General features: G+C 32.6%; 1 protein-coding gene across 4 annotated transcripts in view; it reads left to right on the forward strand.

Annotated features, from left to right (window-relative positions):
* ATRNL1 (attractin like 1) overlaps window positions 1–27,414 on the forward strand; it is a 679,361-nt gene that overhangs the window by 74,305 nt on the left and 577,642 nt on the right. For all 4 annotated transcript variants that reach the window (XM_029245362.1, XM_029245365.1, XM_029245364.1 and 1 more), the window contains exon 9: window positions 16,608–16,791. In XM_029245362.1, the coding sequence (XP_029101195.1) occupies window positions 16,608–16,791 (184 nt within the window). The remainder of the gene's footprint in view (window positions 1–16,607; window positions 16,792–27,414) is intronic.

Consider the following 27,414-nt stretch of genomic DNA (forward strand, 5'->3'; position numbering starts at 1 on the left):
ATTTATTAAAGCATACTGCAAAGTCTCCATAATTAGAACAGTGTGACAGTGTGATAATGTGACATGCATGTACAGAAGGACAATAGTATAGAATAAAAGTCCAGAAACACAGTCAACTAGATAAGGAAGCCTGTGATGGGCAGAGTATAGAACGGGTGGCTTCTCTCCGCTCTGTGATATCTGGGACCTCATCTGGGTAGACCTGAACAGATGGGGTGATTTGAATGGGGGGGGCTGGAATCATCTGCAGGCTTTTCGCTCATATATACTGTGTCTCAATTGTGATGGCTGAAGGCTAATCTCAACTGGGACAGTTTTTAGGTAACTTTACACGGTCTGCATGCAGTTTGGACTTCTCAGCACGCCAGCTGAGTTTTAGAAGTGTGTCCTAAGAAGGAACATCAGAAGAACAAGCATTCCACAAAACCAGGCAGAAGCTGCATAGCTTTTATGACCTAGCCTTAGAAGTCACAGAGCACACGTCTGTACTCTCTTGATTGAAGCAGTCACAAACCCTTTGATTCAAAGGGAGGATTCATAGATCCCACATCAGTGGTAAGAGTTTAAGAGAATTTGGGCTATGTTTTAAAATTGTTTAAGTATCTTAACAGAAATACATATCAGTTCCAATCCAAGGAATTTATCCTGCAGATACAGCTCCAGAAACACAAAAATACGTTTTTTTTTGTATGCACAAGGTTATTTATTGTAATATTATTTGGAAACTACCTCAATGCTAAATGTAAGAGAGCGGTGGATAAACTCTTTTATACCCACATTAGTGGTCATGCATTTGTAGAAAATAATGATGAACTGTGAAATTAAATGGAGTGATTTATATGATATGTTGTGATCAAGTATATAGTATATATAATGTACTACTTTTTGTACATTAGCGAAGTAAGGGAAATTAGAAAATATACTTATGCCTGCTTATATGAGCAAAAAACATCAGAAGGATGAACCAGACAGCAGTGATGTTGATTACTTACAAGGGGCAGTGGAGAATGGTGTGGAAAGGGTAGGAAATGAAAAATGAAAATATGTTCCCTGAGTTTGTCTTTTTAAAAAATAGTTTGGACTTTCAGAAGCATATTGCCTTTAGAAACATATATTATCTATATATAAAAATTAAATCAACAAGGAAAGGCAGAAAAGAAAGCTCTAGAGTAATGCAAACTGAAACTAATGAACCCAACTGTGTTTCAAATGAATAATACAGTCATGCTGAAAGGGGGAGAAAAGAACTAATCCAAGTGAGTTTTTGACATGGTGTTTGCCTTTAGTGTACGTGTGGTTGTGGGGAAGAACTGCCAACAAGTCTTTTAGGTTTGTATTTTGAAGGTTTTGGTGAAACAATTCTGAAATTACTTTAGATGTATGGTTAGACTGAAAGAATGAGTAATGTGTTGATACTTTTGGGAAGTAGCGTTCCCAATGTGGAAGACAGGAGATACAAATATGAAATGGAGAAGGCCAGGGAGAGTCCTGCCTGGATGGATTGGAATTGGAGGTATCAGCATGAGCTTATGATTAGAAGGTAGATGGTTACAGATACTTGTTGATTCTTCAGAAAGGTTTAGGAGCGAAGATACTGCAGTAGTAGTGAACCTGTTGATTCCACATATTCCCAGATATAGTTTTTAATAAAATTCCTATGAAAAGAAACAGGGCTCCTTGGAGAAATGGCTGATTTTAGGGCTGTGGTAGGGAAAAATAAAGATGAGCTTGGTACATCTTTTATGTTAAATATGGAAGTGCTCAAGAAAATTCTGGGTTATGTCAAAAGAACATAAGGGTCAGCTTGAAGGGGGTTCCATTGTACAGTTTGGGATAATTTGAGTGTCAGAATAGGAAAGTAATAAACTACAAACCACTGAAAAAATAGGAATCCATGAGCGTACACAGACTGATAGGCACAAATAGAGGAGAAGCCTCTTTCCTACACAGAATGCTAACTGGCATTGCTGGAGTTGAAAAATAATCATTTTACAACAATCATAGTAAAAATTGATTTAGAAAAGCATCAACAATGGATGCTAAATCTGTGGGGTTGGGAATGAATTTTTGATGAGATGTGCATGATATTTAAGTGTCTTTCCCATAGATTGTTTATAGAGTTCAGGGGAAAAATAGTAACGATGTAGTGTAAAAATCGGTTAGAACCTTGTCCAGGTGATCAAAATTAATAGTACAAACCATGGGAAACTGGACATTGTGTGCCTCCGGATATGGTACCTGCTAAAGGAAACATCACTTAGAGCAGAGTTCTGTAAACTTTTTCTGTAAAGCCTTACGAAGTAAATATTTTAGGCTTTGTAGATCATACAGTCTCTGATTTATTCAATTCTTCCATTGAAGTTTGAAAGCAAGCCATGGATGATATGTAAATGAATGAACATGCCAGTGTGCCAGTACATCTTTGTTTACGAAAATGAGTGGCTGACTAGATTTGGCCCAAGGAACATAGGTTACTGACCTCTGGCTTACAGTATTCTAACTGGGAGAGTATACTTGAATCTAATCATGAAGCATATCATATAAACTTCGAATGAGGAACATTTTATTTAATAAGGGGGAGAGGTTTATTTTTCAAGAATGTCAATGTCATGAGAGAGGAAGAAAGGCTGAAAAATCGTTCCAGATTAAAAAAGGCTAGAGAAACCTGACAGCTGAATGTGGTAAGTGATACAAGACTGGATTCTACACTGGACGCAATTCAGTTCACAAAATGAAATATATATGTGTATTAAACAGTGTGTAAATGTTAAACTAAAACAAAATCCTTGTTCTTAAGATATACACCAAAATATTTAGGGGTAATAGAAATAATCATTTCTATTGTGTGTGTGTGTGGTGTGTTCACACGTGCATGTATACGTGTGAAAGAAAAAGAGATGTAGAGATGGAAATAAACTAATGCTAAAACAAATGGGACAAAATGTTAACAATTAGTGAATCAGAGTAATGGGTATATGGGAATCCTTTGACTATTCTTGCAACCTGTTTGTATCTTTGAAATTATACCTAAAAGTGCTAAAATAGAGGAAAGAGATGTATGTTTTCTCATATTTGGTTATATAGGATATATATTTCAATAAGAATTCTTGTGAACTTAAGCTGGCAGTAAAGGAAATGTCAGTTTGTCCTTTTTGCTGTACTTAGAATTATAGGATTTTTAGGGAATCTATAAATCTCAGAGGGGAATTTATGTGCATGGTTTTACTAACTTGGACCATAAAGCTCTTCTGGGTTAGTCCTGAGGGAAATTTGTTTCACTTTAGGTTAGCAATACCTCATAAACTTTCTAAGAATCTCAATGTGAATCTCAATGTTAGTATAATATTAATGTTTCACTGTACTATTTTTCATGCCTTTAGGATTTGGGAGGTATAGTTGGGAAGCCATTATTAATGTCATGTTAACTTTTTTCTTTTGATTTAAAAACCATTAGATATTGTATTTTTAGGAAGGTAATTTTTTTCTCTGTTAAGTGTAGTGATACTATATGGCTTTCTCTTCTCTTCAGTTCTTAACATCACATGTTTTTTCAAAATTCTGTGGTGAATTTCAAGTGTAAATTGGACATTGCTTTCAACCTACTGGTTATCTGGAAATATAGATCTACAGAACACAATGTTAGATGGTGGGAATTAGGAATTTTTAATACATGAAATCTCCCCTTTAAAAATAATTAAATCATAGGAATCAGAGCACAAACTTTAACTGTGCTTAAATTAGGTTTGGCATTTGTTGTGTAGTTTCATTTGTGAAGAACTTTCAGAACCAATTAGGTAACGTGAAACAGTTGCAAAGTAATAAGTAAAATATTTTAATAAATTGCTAGGTTTGTGTGACAGAGGCCACTGTTAATATGGTATACATTTTTATATTTACTAAATGTTTCCAAAAATACCACAATAAAAATACTTTAGTTTTGGTAAGTGGAATTAAACCATTTGCTTTTAAAACTTTATAAGCTATGTAAATATTATACATATATTTGAAAATATGCATTGGTTATACTGAAAAATTTTAGTAGATGTGCATTCAGGATTCAGAAAATTCTGGTTTTCTGTCTGTGCTCAACATTGTTTCATTGATGGAAGTGTCAGTCCCTTAAAAGGTAGCCATCCGATTATTTTACATATTTAAAAATTTTATTTACGTTTAGAAGAAATATGCATTTCTTGTAATTTGTACTTGGTTTTTCATGACTATATAGAACTGTACATGTGCAATTTAATCACTCTTCCACATATTGACCCTAAAATATTTTGAGATATCTTATTTTCAGCTTATCTTCCATTCTTTACATAAGCATCTTAGTTCCTTCAGTCTTCACATAACAAGCTTTCCACTCACATCTTTTTAACAAGATGTTAATGATTTACCTTAACACAGATGTTAATGATTTAAAGAATATTTTCTAATAATAATAACAGGCCTTACTATGTGCTAGGCGGTGGTGTAAGCATTTCACAAGTATTAACTCATTTAGTCCTCAGCGTGAACATGCAAATTTGTGCTCTTTTTACCCCATTTTACAGATAAGGGAACTGAGGCACAGATGTCTCCCACAACTGGCCAGTGATCACACAGCTAGTAAATGGCAAAATCAGGATTATGTAAATATAAGATACACATTATCTTAGTTGACCCTTTGTGATCTTTATCACACTCCTATCACAGGACAGACTGCACTGTGATGATCTATTCACACTTATCAGAGCCTAACAGAGCAGGATCTAATGTGAAACCATTGCTTTCCCTTGTTCTGGGCATCTTTTATTAATATTTTTATTGCAACCTAAATTTATACTTTATACTAATTATTTTGACTTATAGTTAGCCTACAGGCAACAAAACTTCTTACTTAGTTCATTGGTTTTTGTTGTTTATATAACGGCTGGGGAGTAAGGTATACTTTATCCTGTACTTGTCAATTTAATGTTGTAATCTCAGTGAAGGGCTTGACATATATTGTTAAAATAGTTTCAGCTCATCATTACTTTTGATTCATAATTCTGGTATCTAAAGATTTAATTAACTCCTCCTTTTATTAGGTCAATGGTTGTTTAATAAGTACAACTTCTATGCCTTCATCCTAGGAATTGACAAAAAATGTTGAAGAGCAAACTACTGGCAATAAAAAAAATAAGGATGAGAATGTATAGGTTAAAAGAGATTCAGTAGACACATCAGGCAACTTCAGTGTGTGGATCTCATTTAGATCCTGATTCCAACAAACTTCCAAAAAAAATAAAGAAGAAGCTTATAATATAATTAGAAATCTGAACACTAATTGAATACTTGCTGATATTAAAAATTATTAACTTTTTTTTTTTGGAGAATCACAATGCAAACCTCTAGGGGTTTTGGAGTAAAGCCATAATCTCTTCTACAGATAACTTTTTGAGAAACAGTTTCTGTTTTGCTAGCCAGTATAATTCTTCCTACTGTCTGGAAGACTTTCAGTTGTTACTGCTTTTCCTAGAAATGCTTGGTGTAAGTCATCTGGAGTTCTCTTTGTGGCAGGATTTTAAAATTACAGATTCAATTTATCTGATAGTTCTAAGACTACTCAAGTTTTTTCTCTCGTCAGATTTGGTAACTTGATTTTATTTTCAGAATTTGTTCATTTTATCTAAATTTTCCAATGTATTGATCTAACGTTCTTCATAATATGCTTTTAGTGAAGTTTAAAATATTTTATAGCCCTATCCCCTTTTATATTCCTAATATTGGCTGCCTGGGTCTTCTTACTTTTTGTCTTGATCAGATTCTCCACAAGATTGTAAATCTTAATGCTTTTCAAAGTACCAACTTTTGAGGTTATTGATTTTCTTAATATACTCATTTGTCTATTTTATTAATTCTTATTTTTATTATGACCTCATTTTAATATATTTTGATTTGTTATGCTTTTTTCCTTTTTATATTGATGCTTAATTCATTATCTTTCAGGTTTTCTTCATTGAATTTTTAAAAATATATACATTTAAAGCTGTAACATAAACAATGTAAACATGGCTATAGTTATGTCCTACATAATTTGGTATGTAGTATTTTAATTGTTATTTAGCTCAAAATGTGTTTAAGATTCCATATTAATTTCTTCTTTCACTAATGGGTTATTTAGAAGTGCGGTTTAAAATGTTCAAACATGGGGTTTTCTAGTTATTTATTTTTTATTATTAATATCTAGGTTATTGTACTATGGTCACAGAACATATCCTATAGGCTTCCTCCCTCAAAATTATTATGAAATATTTCAAAAATACATAAAAGTTGAAAGAATTGTGCAGTGAATTCTCATAGACATACTACTTACCTTCTACAATTAATCTTTTGCTTTTTCACTTACCAGTGTATGTATCCATTTCTCTATCCATCTATCTATTTTTTTGGTGCATTTTAAAGACTGTTGCAAACATTAGTACACTTCTAAACATAATAGCATGCCTGTTGTTAGCTAGAGTTCTGTACTCATGTTTTTAATGTAAAAGTTACATACAGTGAAATGCACAAATTTTGTGTACAATTCAATGAGTTTTGACAAAACATACATCTGTAACCCAAATTCATATCAAGACATAGGACACTGAGCATTACTTGAGAAAGTTCTCTCCTGATCCTTCCCAGTTGATACCCGCCCTGCTTCCTGATTTTTTTCATCATCAAATAGTTTTGCCTGTTCTGGAATTTCATGTAAAGGGAATCACACATCATGCACCCTTTTTAAAATAAGGCTTCTTTCACTCACCATGATGCTTTTGAAATTTATACATGATGTGTTTATTAGTAATTTGTTCCTTTTTGTTGAGTGCTTTTTCAGTGTATGAATACATTGCAGTTTCTTGTTCATTTTCTCATTGATGAACACCTGGGCTGTTTCCAGTTTTGGGCTGTTATGAATAAAATTTCAGTGACCATTCTTGTACAAGTCAACCAGTAGACATGTTTTTATTTCTCTTGTCTAAATACCTAAGGATGTTGGTTGGGTCAGGAGGAAGATATATCTTTAATTTTTTAAGAAAATGCCAGACCTTTTTTCCAAAATGACCTAATACATTTGTTTATTAAGTTTAGTTAATTACTTGTGTTGTTCAAATCTTTTAGATCTTTACTGATATTTTGACTGTTCTGTCAATTGCTGGAAAGGGTACATTAAGTTTTCCACGATGATGTTGATTTTCTAAATTTTTCCTTATAATTTTTTCAATTTTTGCTTTATATATTTTGAAGCTTTATTACTCTCTTGGAATATTGATCTTTTAAAATTCATATGTAGTGATCTTTACCTTTAGTAATCTTTTTGCTGCTTTCCCCATAAAGACTATTACTGTATTCTGATATATTGTGGTCATCCCGCAGAAGGGAATCCCCAATATTTGCTTTGGATGTTGAGGCCGATGGTGCCAAGAGAGTATGAAACACGAATACCAAGAGAGTATGAAAGACTTATTATTTACAAAATGAGGCTTTCTGACGTGTGCAGGGCAGGCTCCCAAGCAGGCCTGAAAATGGCTTGAGAGAGCAGGGAAAGGAGATTGGCTTGGTTATGTAATTTTACAGTGTGGGTAAAGTAAGGGAAACATTCACGCAAGCTGGATCTTGATTGGCTTAAATTTCCCCTTGGCACCATGGTGGGGAGTAATAAAACAGTTGGTGCTTTATTTATAGTGATCCCAAGGTATCCTTGCCAGTCTATTAACTTAATAAAAATCTTTAGCAATTAACTTAATAAAAATCTTAATAAATTAACAATTATTTAACAATTAACTTAATAAAATTAACAATTAACTTAATAAAAATCTTTTCTCCTGTATTGTGCACTTCCAGTGATCAGTCATTCACATGAATAATAATATTGTCTTGGAATAATGTGTTAGCAGGGAAGGTGGTGAGGAGTTGTTGGATTCTAGATTTGTTTTGAAAGTGGTGACAACAGGAATCACTGAGACATCATGTAAAATGTGAGGAAAAGGAGTCAAGGATAGCTCTAAGATGTTTGGTTGAGCAACTAGAAGAATGGAGATGCCATATATTAAGTGAGGGAGGCTGAGAAAGGTAGATTTACTTGTCACCAGCACATATGTGTGTGTGTATAAAAACATCAGAGTGCAACTTGATAAGCTTTAACAAATCGATATAGTTGTGTAAGTGCTACCTCAGTTAAGATATAGAACATTTCTATTACTCCAGAAAGTTTACTCATGACCCTGTGCCATCAATTTCTCATGATCCTCTAGCTCCAGGTAACCACTGATCCGTTTTCTGTCAATACAGTTTTGCCTCATTTCAAATTTCATATAAATGAAATCATGTGGTATGTGGTCTCATTGTATTAGCATAATAATTTTGAGATTCGTCTAAACTTTTGATCGTGTCAGTAGTTTGCTTCTTTTTAATCTTGAATGGTATTTCATTGTATGAATAAGATATAATTTGTTTATGTGTTCACTAGTTAGTGGACATTTGAGTCCAGTTTTTAGGTCTTTTGAATAAAAGCTGTTATGAATATTTGCATACAAGTCTTTGTTTGGGCATATGTTTTCCGTTCTCTTGTGTAAGTGCTGTAGAATGGGATTGCTGGGTTATTTGCAGTTATGTGTTTAACTTTATAAGAAACTTCCATACTGTTTACCAAAGTGATACTATCATTTACAACCCACCAGCAGTGTATGAGAGTTCCAGTTACTTCACATCCCCACCAACACTTGGTATTGTTTTCTTTTTAATTTTTGCTATTCTGGAATTGTAGTGATATCTTATGGTTTTTATTTGCATTTCCCTGATGACTAATGATACTGAATATCTTTTTATTTCAGTATTTGCCATTTATTTATCTTCTTTGGTAAAATGTATGTTCATACTTCTTGTCCATTTTGAAAGTTGGGTTGTTTGACTTCTTATTATGGAGCTATAAGAATTTTTAATATATTCTGGATATTAGTCCTTTCTCTGATATATGTTTTGCAAATATTTTCCCCCAGTTGTGGCATACCTTTTCATTTTTACAGTGTCTTTTAAAAGGCTGAGATTTTAAATTTTGATGAAATACAATTTATCAACGTGTTCTACCTAAGAGATCTTTGTCAAGCTCAAGATCGTAAAGGTTTTTCTCTAGGTATTTAGTTTGGGCTCCAACCTCAGATCTATCATCTATTTGAGTTAAATTTCATATATGGTGTGAAGTAAAGTCTGAGTTTTTTTCTTTTTTTTTTTTTTAACGTGTGCAGCTTAATTTGTTGGTCACATATACAAAGGTTGGAATCAGGATAAAAAGAGCAGTGCTAAAAATTAGTATAAAGCAGTGTTTCCTCGCCTTTCCTATGTCATGATAACAATAGCAAATGATAATAAGAAACATGTAGAAAACGACATGATTTACAACATAATCAAATTGCTTCACACCAGTGACTTTTTCTCATTATCCCTCTTTTTTATGACTCAAGTAATAAATAACAATACATAAAAGTCTGCAAATTCAAATAAGCAAAAAAAAAAAAAGAATTACAGTTTTCAATAGCTATAAGTATAGAAGAAAGGCAGTGATTTTGTACATTTTTAAAATTGAGCCCCTGCAGTAAATTCACTCATTAATTATAATTTTAAAAAATAATGAATGATAATATTTATAAGGTGTAGCAGTAAATGGATGGAGCTTCTCACTTGAAAGTGACCAGCCTGGGTGCTTAAGGCCTGAGATTTTTTTAAGAAATAAATATACAGTTGTTCTTTGGTTGAAAGAGTTTCCTTTCCCCATTGAATTACCTTGGTACATGTGTTGAAGAGTCAACTGACCATTTATGTATGAGTCGACCTTTGGTCCGTTGATGTATATTATATTTAATACCACACTCTATTGATTACTGTAGCTTTGTAAATCAGGCAGTGTCAGTCCTCCATCATTTGTTTTTGTTTGTTTTGTTTTCAAAAGTTTTGGACTCTTCTAGGTCCTTCACATTGCCATGTAAAATTTAGAATCAGCTTGTCAGTTTATTAAGAAAAAGCATGTAGGGATTTTAATTGGGGTTGCATTACATCTATAAAGGGGAAAATTGAGCCTTTAACCATATTGAGTCTTCTAACTCATGGGCATGGTATATTTCAGCATTTGGCACCCTACAACTTTGCTGAACACACTTACTATTCCTTGTAGCTTTTTGGTAGATTCTTTCTTATTTTCTATATAGATGGTCATGTGTTACGCCCATGCTAATAAACATTCTTCTTCCTTTTCAATCTATATACCTTTTATTATTATACTGCTAGGATCTCTGGTACAATATTGAGTAGAGGTAGTGAGAGCAGACATTCCTGTCTTTTTTTTCATATTTTAGGAGGGAAAGCTCCAGTCTTTTAATTACTGTAGTGTTACGTTAGTGGTATGTTTTTTTAATGCCTTTTATCAGGTGGCGGAAATTCACTTTTATTCCTAGTTTGCTGAGTATTTTTCATGAATAATGTTAAATTTTGTCAAATAATTTTCTGCATCTATTGAGAAGATCATTTGTTCTTTTATTTTCTTTGATTTCTTAATATGGTGAATGACATTGACTTTCAGATGTTAAGCCACTGTTGCATTCTTGGATAAATCCCACTTGGCCATAATGTATTACCCTTTTCATATACTGCTAGAATTGATTTGCAAAAATTTTGTTAAGGATTTTTATGTTTATGCTCATAAGAGATATTGGACTATAGTTTACTTTTCTTGTAATGTCTTTGTGTGCTTTTCCAGGCTGTAATGGTAAAATGATTTGGGGAGTGGTAAAATGGGGAGTGGTAAAATTTGGGGAGTGTTTCTATTCTATTTTCTGTAAGAGTTTGTGTAGAATTGGTATTATTTCTTTTTTAAATGTTTGGTAGAGTTCACCCGTGAAACTATCTGGCCCAGAAACTTTCTTTGTAGGAAAGGTTTTGACTATGGCATTTATTTTCTTTAATAAATGTTAGCAATATTCAAATTATCAATTTCTTTTTGAATGAGATTTGGTAATTTGTGTTTTTAAGTAATATGTCCATATCATTTAAGATGTTAAACTTATTGGCATAAAGCTGTTCATTATATTCCCTTATACTTAATATTTGTGAAATCTGTAGTGGTATCTCCTCTTATATCTGATATGAGTTATGTGTGTCCTATTTTTCTTGTCTGTCTGACTAGAGATTAATAGGTTAATCAATTTTATTGACCTTTTCAAATAACCAGCTTTTGTTTTCTGTTTTCTATCATAATGATTAATGCTTTGTTACATTTCTTTTCTTCTTTGAGTTTTATTTGCTCTTGTTTTACTGATTTCTTAAGATGGAAGAATAGATCATTGAATTGAGATTGAGACCTTTTTTTTTTTTTTTTTTTGCGGTACGCGGGCCTCTCACTGTTGTGGCCTCTCCCGTTGTGGAGCACAGGCTCCGGACGCGCAGGCTCAGCGGCCATGGCTCACGGGCCTAGCCGCTCCGTGGCATGTGGGATCTTCCCGGACCAGGGCACGAACCCATGTCCCCTGCATGGGCAGGCGGACTCAACCACTGTGCCACCAGGGAAGCCCTATTTCTTCTTTTTAAAAATATAAGTATCGTTATAAATTTCCTTCTAAGCCAGTAGTTCTCACACTTGATGCATAGGAATCACCTAGAAGGTTGTTAAAATAGATTGCTGTGCCCTAATCCCTGATTTTCTTATTGATTATGTCAGGATTGGTGCCAGGGAATTTGCATTTTTAAAAAGTTTCCAGGTAATGCCAATTGATGCTTTAGGGAACCACTGTTGAGAATGACTGCTTTAAGTACTGCTTTAGCTGTATCCCACACATTTTGAAATGTTGCATTTTTTGTTTCCGTTTAGTTCAAAATGTTTTCTATTTTTTTGTGTGTGTTTTTTTTTCCTTTGGCTCCTGGGTTGTTTAGTAGTATTTTGTTTGATTCAAATATATGAAGATTTTCCCGATATCTTTCTTGCCATTATTTCTTGTTTAATTCTATTATTGTCAAATACTATGTTTTTTACAGTTAAAATTTTTCTTTGAGTCTTATTTTCTGACCCAGAATATGGTCTACCTTGGTGAATGTTACATGTGAATTTGAAAAGATCTGCATTCTGCTCTAGTTGGTTGGGGTGTTCTATAAATGCCAATTATATTATGGTTGATGGAGTTATTCACGTCTTCTATATCTTTACTGATATTCTGTTCAGTATTTTTCTTAGTTCTTGAAAAACCAGTATAGAAACCTCCAGTTATGATTGTGAATATATCTATTTCATTTTTAAGTTCTATTAGTTTTTGCTTCACTCATTTACTTATTTTTAATTTTTTAATATGTAATTAAAATTAATTTTAATTGAAGTATAGTTGATTTACAGTGTTGTGTTAGTTTCAGGGGTAGAGCAAAGAGATTCAGTTATGTATACATATATATCTGTTTTTTTCAGATTCTTTTCCCTCATACGTTCTTAAAAAATATTGAGTATAGTTCCCTGTGCTATACAGTAGGTCCTTGTTGGTTATCTATTTTACATGTATGTTTCACTCATTTAGATGTTGTGTTATTGGGTGTTTACACAATTAGAATTGTTGGTTCTAATGATAAATTGTCCTCTTTCAGTCCCAGTTTCCTTCTGTTGTCTTTTCCGCCTGAAGAACTTATTTTAGTATTTCCTTTAGAGTAGGTCTGCTGGCCATGGATCAGCTTAATTTTTTTTACATCTGAGAATCTATTCATTTTATGTTCATCACTAAAGAATATTTTTGCTAGATATAGAATCCCGAGTTATAGTTGTTTTTATAGTTATAGTTATTTTTCAGCACTTCCTTCTGTCCTGCATGGTTTCTTAGGATAAAATCATAGTCATTAACTGTTGTTCCCTTATAGGTAATTTGTCATTTTTCTGTAGCTGCTTCTGAGATGTTTTCTGCACTTTCAGTTTTCAGCGATTTCGTTGTGGTGTGAATTTCTTTGAATTTATTCTATTCATGGTTTGCTCAGCTTCTTGAATCTGTAGGACTATTAATTTATTGAGTTCTTTAAAATTTTATTTTTGAAGAGGTTACTCTAGAGTTTACAATATGCTTATTTATCTTTTCAGATTCTACCTTTAATTAATGTTCTGCCACTTCACATATAGTGTCAGGAACTCAGACTAGTATCCCTGCATTTCCCTCTTTTAATATCATATCTCATATGTTATGAAGACCATAACAAATTGTTATACTTTTTGTTTTGGACACTTAATTATCATGTACTGGGAGGGAAGATGAGAAATGACACCTTTAATATCTACCCACATATCAGATATTTCCTATACTCCTCATTCATCTCTATAAATCCAGATTCTGGCTGGTTTCAAGTATCATTTTCATTCAGCTTGAACTTATTTTGGTCACTTTTTTATAGGGCAAGTCTGCAATAATATATTCTCTCTGTGGTTTTTTTTTTCCTTTATCTGAAAAAGGTTTTGTTTTACTTTCACTTTTGGAAAATATTTTGTGGGATATAGAATTCTACTCTGATAGTTATTTTTTGGTATAGAATTCTGGGTTAATGGGTTTTTTCCCCCTTCTCAGTAGTTTAAAAGTGTAACTTCACTGTCTTCTGACTTGCATGCTTTCTGTTGAGAAGTCAACTGGCATTCTTATTTTTGTTCTGCTTGTGCATCTTAATCACTTCATGCTATTCCTTGGCGTGGGTTTCTTTATTTCTTTTTTTTTCTCCTGCTTGTATACCATTGATCTTCTTGGTTTTGTGGATTTATAGATTTCATTAAATTTGAGAAACTAGTTTTTCAAACATCATTTCTGTCTACCTTACCGCCACACTTCTTGGACTTCTATCATAGTAGATTAGACTACTTGATATTGTCATACAGGTCCCTGATATTCTGTTCATTTTTTTCAGGGTTTTTGTTTGTTTTTTTCTGTGCTTCATTTTGGATAGTTTCTATTTCCATATTTTAAATTCATTGTTCTTTTCTCCCAGAGTATCTAACCTTGTGTTAATTCTATACAATGTATTTTTCATTTCCAGGAGTTCTGTTTGAGTCTTTTTTATCTTCCATTTTTCCCTTATCATGTTCATGTTTTCTGTAACATTATTGAACATATTTGAGTATATTTACAATAGCTTTTTTACAATAGCTTTTAATTCTGTCGTCTTTGTTATTTCTGTCTCTATTGATTGATTTTTCTTCTTGTTATGGGTCATATTTTCTTTGCCCTCTGTGCCTGTTAATTTTTTAATGCATTTTGAGCATTGTATGTTTTTACCTTGTTGGCTGCTGGACTTTGCTGTATTCCTTTAAAGAGTGTTGGACTTTGTACTAACATGGGGTTAAGCTTCCAGTGTAAGCATTTTGGGGGATTGCTTCTGAGGTCTGTTAGAGTGGATCCAGAGCAACTTTTAGTTTATGCCATCATTGTTTTTAAGAACAAATTGAAGCCTAAATGAGTCACAATATAGAGTTACTTAAATAAGTTATGTATCATCAATACAATGGAATTCAGCTGATAAAAAATGAAAAATGGGACCTGAAAAGATGTCCCAGATGTTAAGTGAAAAAATAGTTGTAAAATAGCATGATTTTTTGGTACAAATATTTACAGGTATGTATGTACATGCAAGTCATATACATTTGTTTTGTATATTGTAATAAAATATTCAGAATTATAGTTTGAAAATATTCTGAACATAACAATTTGTGAAAAATACCTCTAGATAGTGGGCTAGAGCAGAAGGTAACATTCACTTTTGCATTATACAACGTTTTATTGCTACAATATTTTTTGATAAGAAGTATGTTTATCTTTTTTTGTTAAAAAGAGAGTGAATAAAAACATGAAAACCTTCAGTTTGGCTATATATATAGCTTTATATATATATATATATAGCTTTAATAAGTGTTTGAAGTATATTAAAGAAATTGTTCCTAAGTTATTATTAACTTCATTCTTTGGAAATTACTTCCAAAATGTAATGCCCATTAGTTACAAGAGTACTCTGAAATTTCTTCAAATATGTTTAGTTTTCTCTAAGTAAAATTGGCTTTAACAACCCTTTTTGATACTTCTTTTATACTTATTTTATGACTACTTTTATGACTGTTGAAGTATCACATTCTACACTACCTTAAAATTGTGTAAGTGTGAAGGATTTTTAAGTATCATCTTTATTTTCTGTTATTTGCTTTGAGTATTTTCAGTGAGTTGTCTAGTATGCCAAAGTTGAGGTGAAAAGTTAGGGGGAAGATGGAAGTGTGGTCTGGGTGGATATTTAAAGACTAATAATAGAATTTTGTAGAGTTGCTCTTTATAATCTAAATTTTTTAAGGCCAAGGAGATGTGTATTTTCATCTTCTTATTTTTAAAAACATGTCTTTCATATGATTGGGGCTTGTTTTAGTGAATTTGCCATAGAAATAAGAGTCCCTTCTAGATATATCAAGCAGAATGGGAACTTAATATAGGGAGTTAATTACCAAAATACTAGACACACCAAAATGAGGGGATCACCCAGAAATCTGGAGCTGCTACACACCCAGGCTGGAGCTTAGGACCACGTTTGTAATTGAGCTACTTACTGTAGGTGCTACTGCTGCCACTGCGCAGGTGGTACCCCTGCTGCTGTTGTTATAAAACCACCACTGCCATTACCTACTGTAGTCACCTACCTGTTCCTTCTGTTAGAGAAGAAAGCAGAATCTTTCTTCCTTTTGCCTTCTAAGCTCTCCCCAGTACTTTCATTGGTGGAACCTGACGGTAACACATCTGTCAGCAAGTCTTGGAAATTTAATTTTTAGGTTTTTATCAATAATACAAAGCACTCTTAGAAGGGACAGTGGGACTCATAACCAAGAGATAAAAGACCAGCAGAGTGCTAAAAATTGTTAAGGGCAAGAGTCATATCTTAATTTTAGTCTTTGTAATATCAGTGGCTAAACTCAGAGCCTGTGACATAATAGGCTCTCATAAACTATTTGTTAAGTCTTTTTTTTTCAGGTTTGTTTACAAATACAGAAATATATGTGAGAATAAAGTTTTCATTTTCTCTCTCACATACAAAAATTAGGTATTTTCAATATTTCAGTGTTTAATTAAAATTTGCAAAAAGACCAGTCTTACTTACCTTCAATCCCTAGCACCAGCATAGTAACTAACTAGCACATATTTATTTATTTATTTATTTGTTTATTTTGTCTCCGTTGGGTCTTTGTTGTGGTGCGCGGGCTTCTCATTGCGGTGGCTTCCCTTGTTGCGGAGCATGGGCTCTAGGCACATGGGCTTCAGTAGTTGTGGCACGTGGGCTCAATAGTTGTGTCTCACGGGCTCTAGAGTGCAGGCTCAGTAGTTGTGGCACATGGGCTTAGTTTCTCCGTGGCATGTGGGATCTTCCCAGACCAGGGATTGAACCTGTGTCCCCTGCATTGGCAGGCGGATTCTTAACTACCTAGCACATATTTAATAATTTTTTTTAATTAAGTAATTATTAGGTATACTTTACTCATAAAATGTGGTATTAGAATGAACTTGTTGGTAGTTTGGTGGTATATTAGTTTTATTTCTAAATACTATTTGAGTTCATGATTTATCTTCTTTCTCTTACAGCATCAAACACTTGGCTTGTTCCGGAAACTAAAGGAGCTATTGTTCAAGGTGGATATGGCCATACCAGTGTGTATGATGAAATAACAAAGTCCATTTATGTTCATGGAGGCTATAAAGCATTACCAGGCAACAAATATGGATTGGTAGATGACCTTTATACGTATGAAGTTAACACTAAGACTTGGTGAGTAGATTGGGCAGAAGTACGTTTTACATCTTGTACTGGTCATTTCACATATGCCAGAGTTTCTCTAGGGTACATACCTAAAAGTGAAATTGCTGTGTGTGAGGATATTCACATCCTTAACTTTACTACCCGTTGCCTAATTGCTTCTCAAGTCACTGTGATAATGTACACTTCCACCAGCAGGGTATAAGTGCCCTTGTTTCTTCGTAGTCTCACCAACACTTGGTAATTATGAGGATATTTTCCTTTTGCCAGTGCAGTGGAAGTGAATGGTATCGTACTGATATTTTAATGTGCATACCCTGATTGCTATAGTGAATAAGCATATTTTTATGTGTTCATTTGCACTTGTGTTTTCTATTTAGTGAATTGCTTTTTCTAGGTATACAAGTTTTAAAATAGAATTTTTGTTGTACTCATTTTCTTTTGTAGGGCCTGGGAAGTGACCCCCTTTTTGTTTTTAAACACTAAACATTCTTTTAAACTTATATGAAATTACTTTATGTGTTTAAATGAAATACAGTTTTCCACCAAATTGTGATTTGTTCTATCCTCTTCACTGTCACTTTCAAACATATATTCTAATTTACACTTTATTTAAAAAAAGGAAGATGAAATTTAAAAAATGAAGACGTTTCCTTTGGGTAATTTTCCTAATTTTCATTTTTTTAGTTTAATAAAATGCAGTATTATATTTTAGTAGATAGGCTACCTTGCTGAGCTATTAGTAAATGTGTGTTTAGAGAAATTCTTTTTCAGTGGGGAAATGGATTATTCTGGACTACTATTTCCACTGAGAAAAACTAGGAGTTACATCTTTTTAAGGCATCATAGGACTATAAAGACAGTCCTATTTGTTGGTTAAGATTAAGGAGAAATAGAATGAAAAGGGAGGTATGATTGGCATTTTGCACAACTTTTGTCCTTGAGACAATTATAAATCCTGAAAACTGCCTGAGAAACTGAGCAGAACTTTCGTCAATCAATATGGAGGATCAAAATGGATTTCTAGGTGTGCCAAGGAATAGGGGTCTTGTTACACACTTCACAATGTAGTCAGGTTCCTGAAGTTCTAAACCTATGAGTGAGTATAAACTTATCCTTGAATCATCATGGTCTTTAATTGGTTTTGGTGCTCTGCCCGTAGTCTAACTTGTGGCAGAGCAAAAGTAAATCCTCTCTTGAGGAAGACAATATCATACAGAGCCTCAAATTATTTCATATACAATATTTGTTACAAAATAAAAAATAATAAGGCTTAGGAAAAGAAAAGCCATGAAAAAAACCCAGCCATTTGAAATATACCTATAGGATAATGGCATTTTCAGACAGAAACTTTAAAATAATTAGGATTTTATGATCAAGGAATTAAAATATAAGGTAGGAAAGTATTAACAGACAACTGGAAACTTTTACTAAAGAATGAAATGGAAATTATAGAAATAGAAAGTAGATTAAATGAATTAAGAGTTCTTTGGATATGTTTACAGCAGGTTAGACACAGCTGGGGGGGGATTAACGAAATGGAAGATGAGTCAGAAGGAAATACCCATGTTGAAATAAAGAAAGACAAAGAATGAAAAATAAAACAGGGAAAGAAATATAAGGGACTTGTGGAAATGTTCTAACATGCATGTAATTGAGGTCCAGAAGAAGAGGATTGAGAAGATAATGTGGACCACTGTTTGAAGTCTTAAATGACTGAGAATTTTCAAAAGTGACAAAGGATAGCTAGCTACAAATTGAAGAAATTCCTTGAGTACCAAGGGGGTGAGTACAAAGAAACTTACACTTAGAAATATCACTGTAAAACTGATGAAAACCGAAATAGAATGAGAAAAGCAGCCAGAGGGGAAAAAGGCATATTCTCTTTAAAGAAGCAACACTAAGACTGACAACTGGTTTTTTAACTGAAAAAATGGAATCTAGAAGACATGGTGTCTTCAAATGGCTGGAGGAAAATATCATCAGTCCAAAGTTCTTCACCCAGTGAAAAACCCTTAAAAAATGAAAGGAAAACATGGACTTTTCAGAAAAACAAGATGAATTTGACAGCAGCAGACCTGCAATACAGCAAACACTAAATAAATAAAGAAAATGCTAAATAGATCTTCAAAATATTGAAGTCGAAGAAAAATGATCCTAGATACTAGAAGGAATAGAGAAATGGAAACGGTATATCTAAGTGATTATTTATTATATAATACTATAATAGTAATAGAGGCTTAAATATATACAAAATTTAAATGGATGATAATAGCAGCACATAAATCAGGAAGAAGGGTAAATAGTGTTCAGCATTACTAAGGTCCTTGTATCATATGGGAATTGATAAAAAACTAATTTATAGTAGACATTAATAGTTAAGGATTTATATTGTAATCATTAGGTAACAACAAAAAGTAAAAGTAAAACACTGTATATCCAACAGGTGAATAGAGGGAGAAATGAGAATAGTACTTAATGCATTTGGAAGAAAACAAGAAAGGAACAGAAAGGGAACAAAGTAAAGTTGGGACAAATATAAAGGAAGATGGTATACTTAACTCCAAATATGTTATAATTATACTAAATGTGAGGAAGTAAATATTCCAGTTACACTGAATGTAGGAGACAAATATTCCAGTCAAAAGCTAAAGATTTTTGGACTGGGTATAAAAATAAAACATACCCTATGCTGCTTAGAAAATATACAAAAAGTATAAAAGTATTTAAAACTTTTGAATCAAAATCAAGATGATTATGATGCTGCCAGGAGGGACATTTATAACTTTAAATGCATTTATTAGGAAAGATTTTAAAAAGCTTGAAAATCTGTCTAAGAAGTTAAAAAAATTAAAAGAAAAGAACAGCAGATTAATCCCAAAGAAGGGATAAAGTAAATAAAGATAGGGAAAAGAAAGAGAATAGGAGATAGAGTACAAATTAGTGAGATAGAAAACAAACATATGATAGAGATGATCATATAGCCACCAAAAATCAGCAAAGTTGGTTGTTTGTGAAGAGTAACAGATAAATCCCTACCCAGATTTAGAAACAAAGATTACAGTTGGCCCTCTGCATCTGTGGATTCAACTAACCATGGATTGAAAATATTAAAAAATTTTCCAGAAAGTTCCAAAAAGCAAAGAAAACTTGAATTTGTCATGTGCCAGCAACTGTTTACATAGCATTTACATTATATTTACAACTGTTTACATAGCATTTACATTGTATTGGGTATTATAAGTAACCTAGAAGTGACTTAAAGTATACAGGAGGATGTGTGTAGGTATATGGAAATACTATGTCATTTTATATAAGGGACTTGAACATCTGTGGATTTTGGTATCCGTGAGGCTCCTGGAACCAACCTCTCCAAATAACCAAATCCAGAATGAAAAAGGACATTACAGACATTAAGTTCCACAGACATTAAAAGACAATAAAAGCATATGATAAGCAACTGTATGACAGTGAATTTAAAAAAAATCAAGTGAACCATGTCAAATGTCTAGAAAAATGAAACCAGAATTGACACATGGAAAGACAGAAAATTGGGATAACATTATAGCAAAGAAATAGAATCTATACTTGAAATGCTCTTCCCTTAAGAAACAAACACAAACAAAACAAGACAAAATAAAACCAAAAACTCTCCATGCCCAGATCACTTTACTGGTGAATTTGCCCAAACATTTAAGAAGTACATATTTAAGAAATAATACCAGTCCTTCACAAAGTTTCAGAGAACAGAAATAATTATTTTGCAATTTATGGGGCTAGCAAAACTTTGATACAAAACTATTAAAAAGATATTACAGGTAAGAAATTATAGTGTTATATTTTTCATGAAAATAGATACAAAATATCAGGTGAATCCAGCAATTTATGAAAAGTATAATACATCATTTGGGTTCACTCTAAGAATATAAGGTTAATTAAAAATTCATAAAATCAGTAATTAACACATTAAAAGAATAAAGAAGTGAAGGCATATAATCTTCTCAAATGTTGCAAAGGAAAGTTTAGATAAAATTTAACAAGTATTCATGATAAAAACTCAAATACAATAGGAATAGAAGCAAACTATTTGTGTGGTAAAAGGTACAAACCAATAGAAAAACTTTATTGCAAAAATTATAGTGTAATGTTGAAAAATTTTCCTTTAAGTTTAGAAATGAATAAGAGTGGCTACTATCAGTGTTTCTATTCAACATTGTATTGACATTTCCAGCCAGTGCAATAATACAATTAAAGTTAAAGGGAATAACAAAGTATAAAAGATATATGGGTAATAGGTTGCTAGGTATAAGGTCAATATAAAGAAAACCAATCTAATATAATTTTGTATACCAGGAACAATTAGAAAATGATGATTTAGAAGCAGTACAATTTTAAATACAATTTAAAAGCATTACAATAAAAGCAATACAGTTTATCATCAGAACATCAACAACCTGAGACGTAAATGTAATGACATATACAGAGGATCTTTCCATAGAAAACTCAAAAACCGTGTGAGAAATGGAAGACCTAAATAAATGGAAGATACATAATGATAATTAATTGAAACAATATTGTAGAGATATCTATTCTGCCCAAATTGATCTTTAGATTTAATGTAATCCCAAAACAAAATTGCAGAAAGTATTTTTCTTTTAGAAATTGACATGCTTATTTAAAAATTATATGAAAATGCAAAAGACCAATCATAGCTAAACCAAAACTTTTAGAAGAACAAAGCTGGAAGACTTCTCTACTAGATTTCATGAATTCGAAGCTACAGTAATTAAGTGTTGCTGCAAAGATAGGGACATAGACCATTGTAGCAAATAGGAATTCCCCAGACAGACCTACACATTTATTGGCACTTACTGTAACAAAGTTGGCACTACACAGTCGTTTTTTCAATAAATTATTCTGGGCCAATTGGTATACAATTGAAAGAAATGAATTTGGGGCCCTGCTTCAAATCATACACAAAAATTAGTTTCAGATCAATTGTAAATCTAAGTATGGAATGTAAAATAATAAATATTGTAGAAGATAACGGGTAAATGTCTTTGCTTTTGTTGGCAAAGAAAGACTTTAAAAATAGTATCTAAATAATACTCTTAGTAAAGGAAAAAAGATAGACTGAACTATGTATGTCTAAAAAATATCACTAAGAAGGTGAAAAGGCAAGCTGCAGTGTAGGAGATATTTGCAACACATAAAGTCAACAAAGGTCTCTATTCCTGAATATGTAGAGAAGTACTACAGATCAACAAGAAAATGTCAGATGACTCAAGAGAAAATGGGCAGGCGACTTGAACAAAAGGATATCCAAATGACCAAAATGCATTTTAAAAGTTGCTCAACCTTATTAGCTACAGGGTTATTTAAATTCAGGTACCACTACACACCCACTTAAATGGTTAAAATTTACAATATTGATAATCCAAGTGTGTATAAACCAGTAGAAGCATTTGAAAAACCTTTTGACAGTTTCTCCTAAATTTGAATACATTCACACACCCATATGTAATGTATGTATCCTATGAAATAGTTATTTTAGTTATATATTCAACAAATGCATATATGTATGCAGTACAAATATAGTATACATATATACTATATTTCAGACACTCATTATGCAGAGAAATTATCAAGGATAAACATCATGAATAGCGTGTTCATCAGTATTTAGTAGAATATAAGTAACTAATAACATATTTATAAAATTGTCTTATATCATTTTCCAAAACCTCTGACAGCTACATTTTTAGGAAATCACAAAAGCTTGATAGTTTAATAAACTAGTTTTGAATACTTTAATGTAAAACTAATTCTCATTATACCAAATTTAAGAAGCTAGAATAAATCATTTCATGTAACCAGATTAGCATTAATATGAAAACATATTTCAAGTATATGTGATTTCAAAGATTTTTTAAAGTACAGAATTAATATAGTACCACAGAAGCACTATCTAAAACATCCTGTATTTATAGGAATTCCCATTTCTCAAAAATGATTCCTTTTGTATTGTTAGGATGTTTTATTAATTAGTACTGTATTATCCTTTGCTAAGAGACTTTTAATTTGCTGTAATCATTTTGAGGACCAGGGCCACTATGGTCTTGATTTGTTAGCCTTGTCAGATGAGGTGTCTCATAACGTTTTTTGCACATATATGTTTGTAGAGCTTGTAGTAGGAGCCCACATCTTCATTTTTTTCTTCTATGTCAAGGCTTTTCTGTGATAGTAGAGACCTCAAATTTTCTTGTCCTATTGTTGAGGTCGTTTTCTCTATTATTGTGTTCCTTTAAAACACAATAATAAAAGCACAATATGTTTTAACACATAAGGAACATATTAAACATTATCATTTACAACTTGCAACTGTAATTATAAATTTGGTATTTTTTCCAGTTTTTTCAAGTTAAAAAAATATTTCAACTATACTTCTAGAAATACTAAAAAAGTGGTGAGTCTAATGTTTCCTCATGATTAGATTCAGGGTTTGCATTTTGGTAGATCACTAAAATGTGTTCTATGAATTTTTTTTTTTTTTTGGGAAAAAACTTTTACTGAAATAAAATTCATATAACATAAAATTCTCCATTGTAACCATTTAAAGTGTACAATTCAGTGGTTTTTAGTATATATAGTATATATATAGTGTTATGTATATATAGTATATATAGTGTTATGCAACCATCAATAATTCCAGAGTATTTCCATCACCGCAAAAAGAAATCCTATACTTTCCTATATCCTTTCCCTCCATTTCCTGGAAACCACTAACCTACTTTCTGTTTCTATAGATTTGCCTATTCTCAATATTTCATATAAATGGAATGTACAGTATGTGACATTTTGCATCTGGCTTCTTTCACTTAGCATAATTTTTCAGGGTTCATCCATGCCGTAGTATAATTCTGTACTTAATTCTTTTTATGGCTGAATAATATTCCACTGTATGAATATACCTCATATTGTTAATCCACTCATCAGTTGATGGACATTTGGGTTGTTTTCACTTTGGGCTATTTTGAATGAGGCTGCTATGAACTTTCATGCAGAGGTTAACTTTCATATCTTGGTTAAAGTAATAGTTAAAGTGTTTCCAGGTTTCTCCACTGTAAAGATACAATTTTTCCTTTTTAAATGAATAAACACTGTGTGGAGATACTTTGAGACTATGTAAATATTTTGTTTCTCATTAAACTTTTACACACTAGTTTTAGCATCCATTGATCATTCTTGTTATCACTGTGATGGTTACCAAACAGTGATATTGTAATATTATTTCTTGTAAATATCCCAAGTTGTGTGTTCACTTATATCAGTATCAATTGATGGATTTTTATTTTAATCAATGTTCTGTAATCAATTACTACTCTTTATTTTGTTGTTCAAAGTGTCCCAGATTTGGCCATCGTGAGCTTCTTTCAATAAGCCTCCTCTATTGTTTAGACATGTCCCCAGTCACTCTAGTGCATTTCTACACTTTCTGGCAGAGATGCAAAAAAAAAAAAAAAAAAAAAATTCTGTTTACATCTTATAGTTTCCCTGCTGGAGTAAGTCATTTCCCCTAAGGAACCTAGATTACTTTTAGTAGAGAATGGTATTTAAAAACCAGGATTAGGGGACTAGGTATGTTTATTACTTTTTTGATGTGTTTATAGACCCTATCAGAAGATGGAGCCAGAAAATTTACAAAGACACACATGTTTATACTTATTTATAGAAGTGGGTATATAGCTCTGTGTCTGTATATATGTCTGTCTGTCTAAACCCTGTCTGTCTAAACTGCATAATGATGTAATACAACATTACAGGATTTATTTTAGACCTGTCTTCCATATTTGTAAATTCCTTTTGAAAGTGAGAAACCCAGATCCCACTTTACAATTCATATATTTTAAAAAATTATCTGCTTACCAGGCACTAAGGGTAGGGTTTCTTTATTGCAGTAAAGATATCATATCTGGAAAAGCAACTGCAGTTTTTATCACCACCATTTTATTTTGTTGTCCTTTAATTAATAGACTAGTTTTTAGAACAGTTTTAGGTTTAAAGAAAAGTGAGCAAAAGGTATGGAGATTTCCCCAATACTCCCACATCTTCCCCACCCCAAGTCCCTCTATTATTAACATCTTGTATTAGTGTGGTACGTTTGTTACAATTGATGAGTCAATATTGATACATTATTATTAACTAAAGTACATAGATTACATTAGCATATACTTTTGTGTTGTTGGTCCAGTGGGTTTACACCATGTATAATGACATATTCCACTGCTACTGTATAATGTAGAATAGTTTCAATTGCCCTAGGAATCATGTGTGCTTATCTCCCTCTCTCCCTGCCCAACCTCTGGCAACCACTGATATTTTTACTGTCTTCATTGTTTTTGCCTTTACCAGAATGCTATATAGTTGGAATCATATAGTATAAATCCTTTTTTGGATTGGCTTCTTTCACTTAGCAGTTTGCATTTAAGGTTCCTCCAAGTCTTTTCATGGCTTAATAACCCATTTCTTTTATCACTGAATAATATTCTGTTGTATGGACGTGGTACAGTTGTTTATCCATTCACCTGTTGAAGAACATCTTGGTTGTTTCCAAGTTTTGACAGTTATGAATAAAGTTGCTATAAACATCCACTTGCAGTTTTTTGCGTGGACATAAAATTTCAACCAATGAGTGCAATTGTTGGATTGTGTGGTAAGAGTGTTTATTTTTATGAGTATGTTTAGTTCTGTAAGAGTGGTTGTACTATTTTTCATTCCCGCCAGCAATGAATGTTGCTCTGCATCCTTGCTAGCATTTGGTGTCAGTGTTTTGAATTTTATCCATTCTAATAGGTAGTGGTATTTCATTGTTTTAAGTTGTAATTCCCTAATGACCTATAATGAGCATTTTTCCATATGCTTATTTTGCCATCTGTGTGTCTTCTTTGGTATCTGTTCAGACCTTTTGCCAATTTTTAATTGAGTTGTTTGTTTTCTGATCGTTGAGTTTTAAGAGTTCTTTTTATATTTTGGATTCAGGTCCTTTATCAGGTATTTGCTACAAATATTTTCTCCGAGTCTGTGGCTTACTGTTTCATTCTCCGAATGGTGTCTTTCATAGAGTTAAGGTTTTTAATTTTAATGAAACCCAACTTATCATTTTTTTCTTTCATGATTTGTGCTTTTGGTGCTGTATCTAAAAAGTCATCAGTAAACTCATGGTCACCCAGATTTTCTTCTATATTATCTTCTAGGAGTTTTATAGTTTTCATTTTACATTTAGGCCTGTGATTCATTTTGTGTTAATTTTTGTAGAAGGTGTAAGATCTGTCAAACTCCTTTTTTTTTGCATGTGGATGTCCAGTTGTTTCAGCACCATTTATTGAAATGACTGTCCTCTCTCTTTTGAGTTGTTTTTGTTCTTTTGTCAGAAGTTAGTTGACTATTTGTGAGTCTATTTCTGGGCTTATTTTTCTGTTCCATTGATCTATGTGTCTGTTCTCTCCCCAGTACCACACTGTTTTTATTATTGTAGCTTTATAGTAAGTCTTGAAGTAGCGTTAGTTCTCTGAATTTATTCCTCTCTCTCAGTATTGTGTTGGCTATTCCTGTGAGAATTTTGATGGGATTGCATTGAATATATAGACTAAGCTGGGAAGAACTGACATCTTGACAGTAGTGAATCGTCCTATACATGTATTATATATGGCCTACCCCTTTATTTACCTCTTTGATTTCTTTCATCAAAGTTTTGTAATTTTCCCAATATAGATTTTATACATATTTTGTTAGATTTATACCTATTTCAGTTTTGTGGGGGTGCTATATAAGTGTTGTGTCTTTATTTCAAGTATCCGTTGTTCATTGTTAATATGTAAGAAAGCGATTGACTTTCACATATTAACCTCGTATCCTACAACCTTGCCATAATTACTTATTAGTTCCAGGAGTGTTTTGTTTTTTGTTGTTGTTGTTGATTGTTTGGGATTTCTTACATAGGCAATCATGTCATGTGTGAAAAAAGACAGTTTTATTTATTCCTTACCATTTTGTATATCTTTTTATTCCCTTTTCTTGTCTTATTGCACTAACTAGGACTTCCAGTAAAATGTTGAATAGGAGTGGTGAGAGAGTATATCTAGCCTTGCTCTTTCTTAGAATGAAAACATCTTTCCATTTTCTTGCCATTAGTATAATTGTTTTTTTTTAATAGATCTTTATTGGAGTATAATTGCTTCACAATACTGTGTTAGTTTCTGTTGCACAACAAAACGAATCAGCCATATGCATACACATGTCCCCATATCCCCTCACTCTTGAGCCTCCCTCCCATCCACCCTATCCCACCCTTCATCACAAAGCACTGAGCCGATCTCCCTGTGCTATGCTGCTGCTTCCACCAACCATTTTACATTTGGTAGTGTATGTATGTTGATGCTACTCTCCCTTCGCCTCAGCTTTGCCCTCCCACCCCATGTTCTCAAGTCCATTTTTTATGTCTATCTCTTTTCCTGCCCTGAAACTAGGTTCAGCAGTACCATTTTTTTTTTTACATTCCATATATATGTGTTAGCATATGGTATTTGTTTTTCTCTTTCTGACTTACTTCACTCTGTATGACAGACTCTAGGTCCA

This window comes from Monodon monoceros, unplaced genomic scaffold (assembly GCF_005190385.1).
Source record: "Monodon monoceros isolate NGI ecotype Baffin Bay Population unplaced genomic scaffold, NGI_Narwhal_1 Super_Scaffold_4, whole genome shotgun sequence".
Taxonomy (NCBI): domain Eukaryota; kingdom Metazoa; phylum Chordata; class Mammalia; order Artiodactyla; family Monodontidae; genus Monodon; species Monodon monoceros.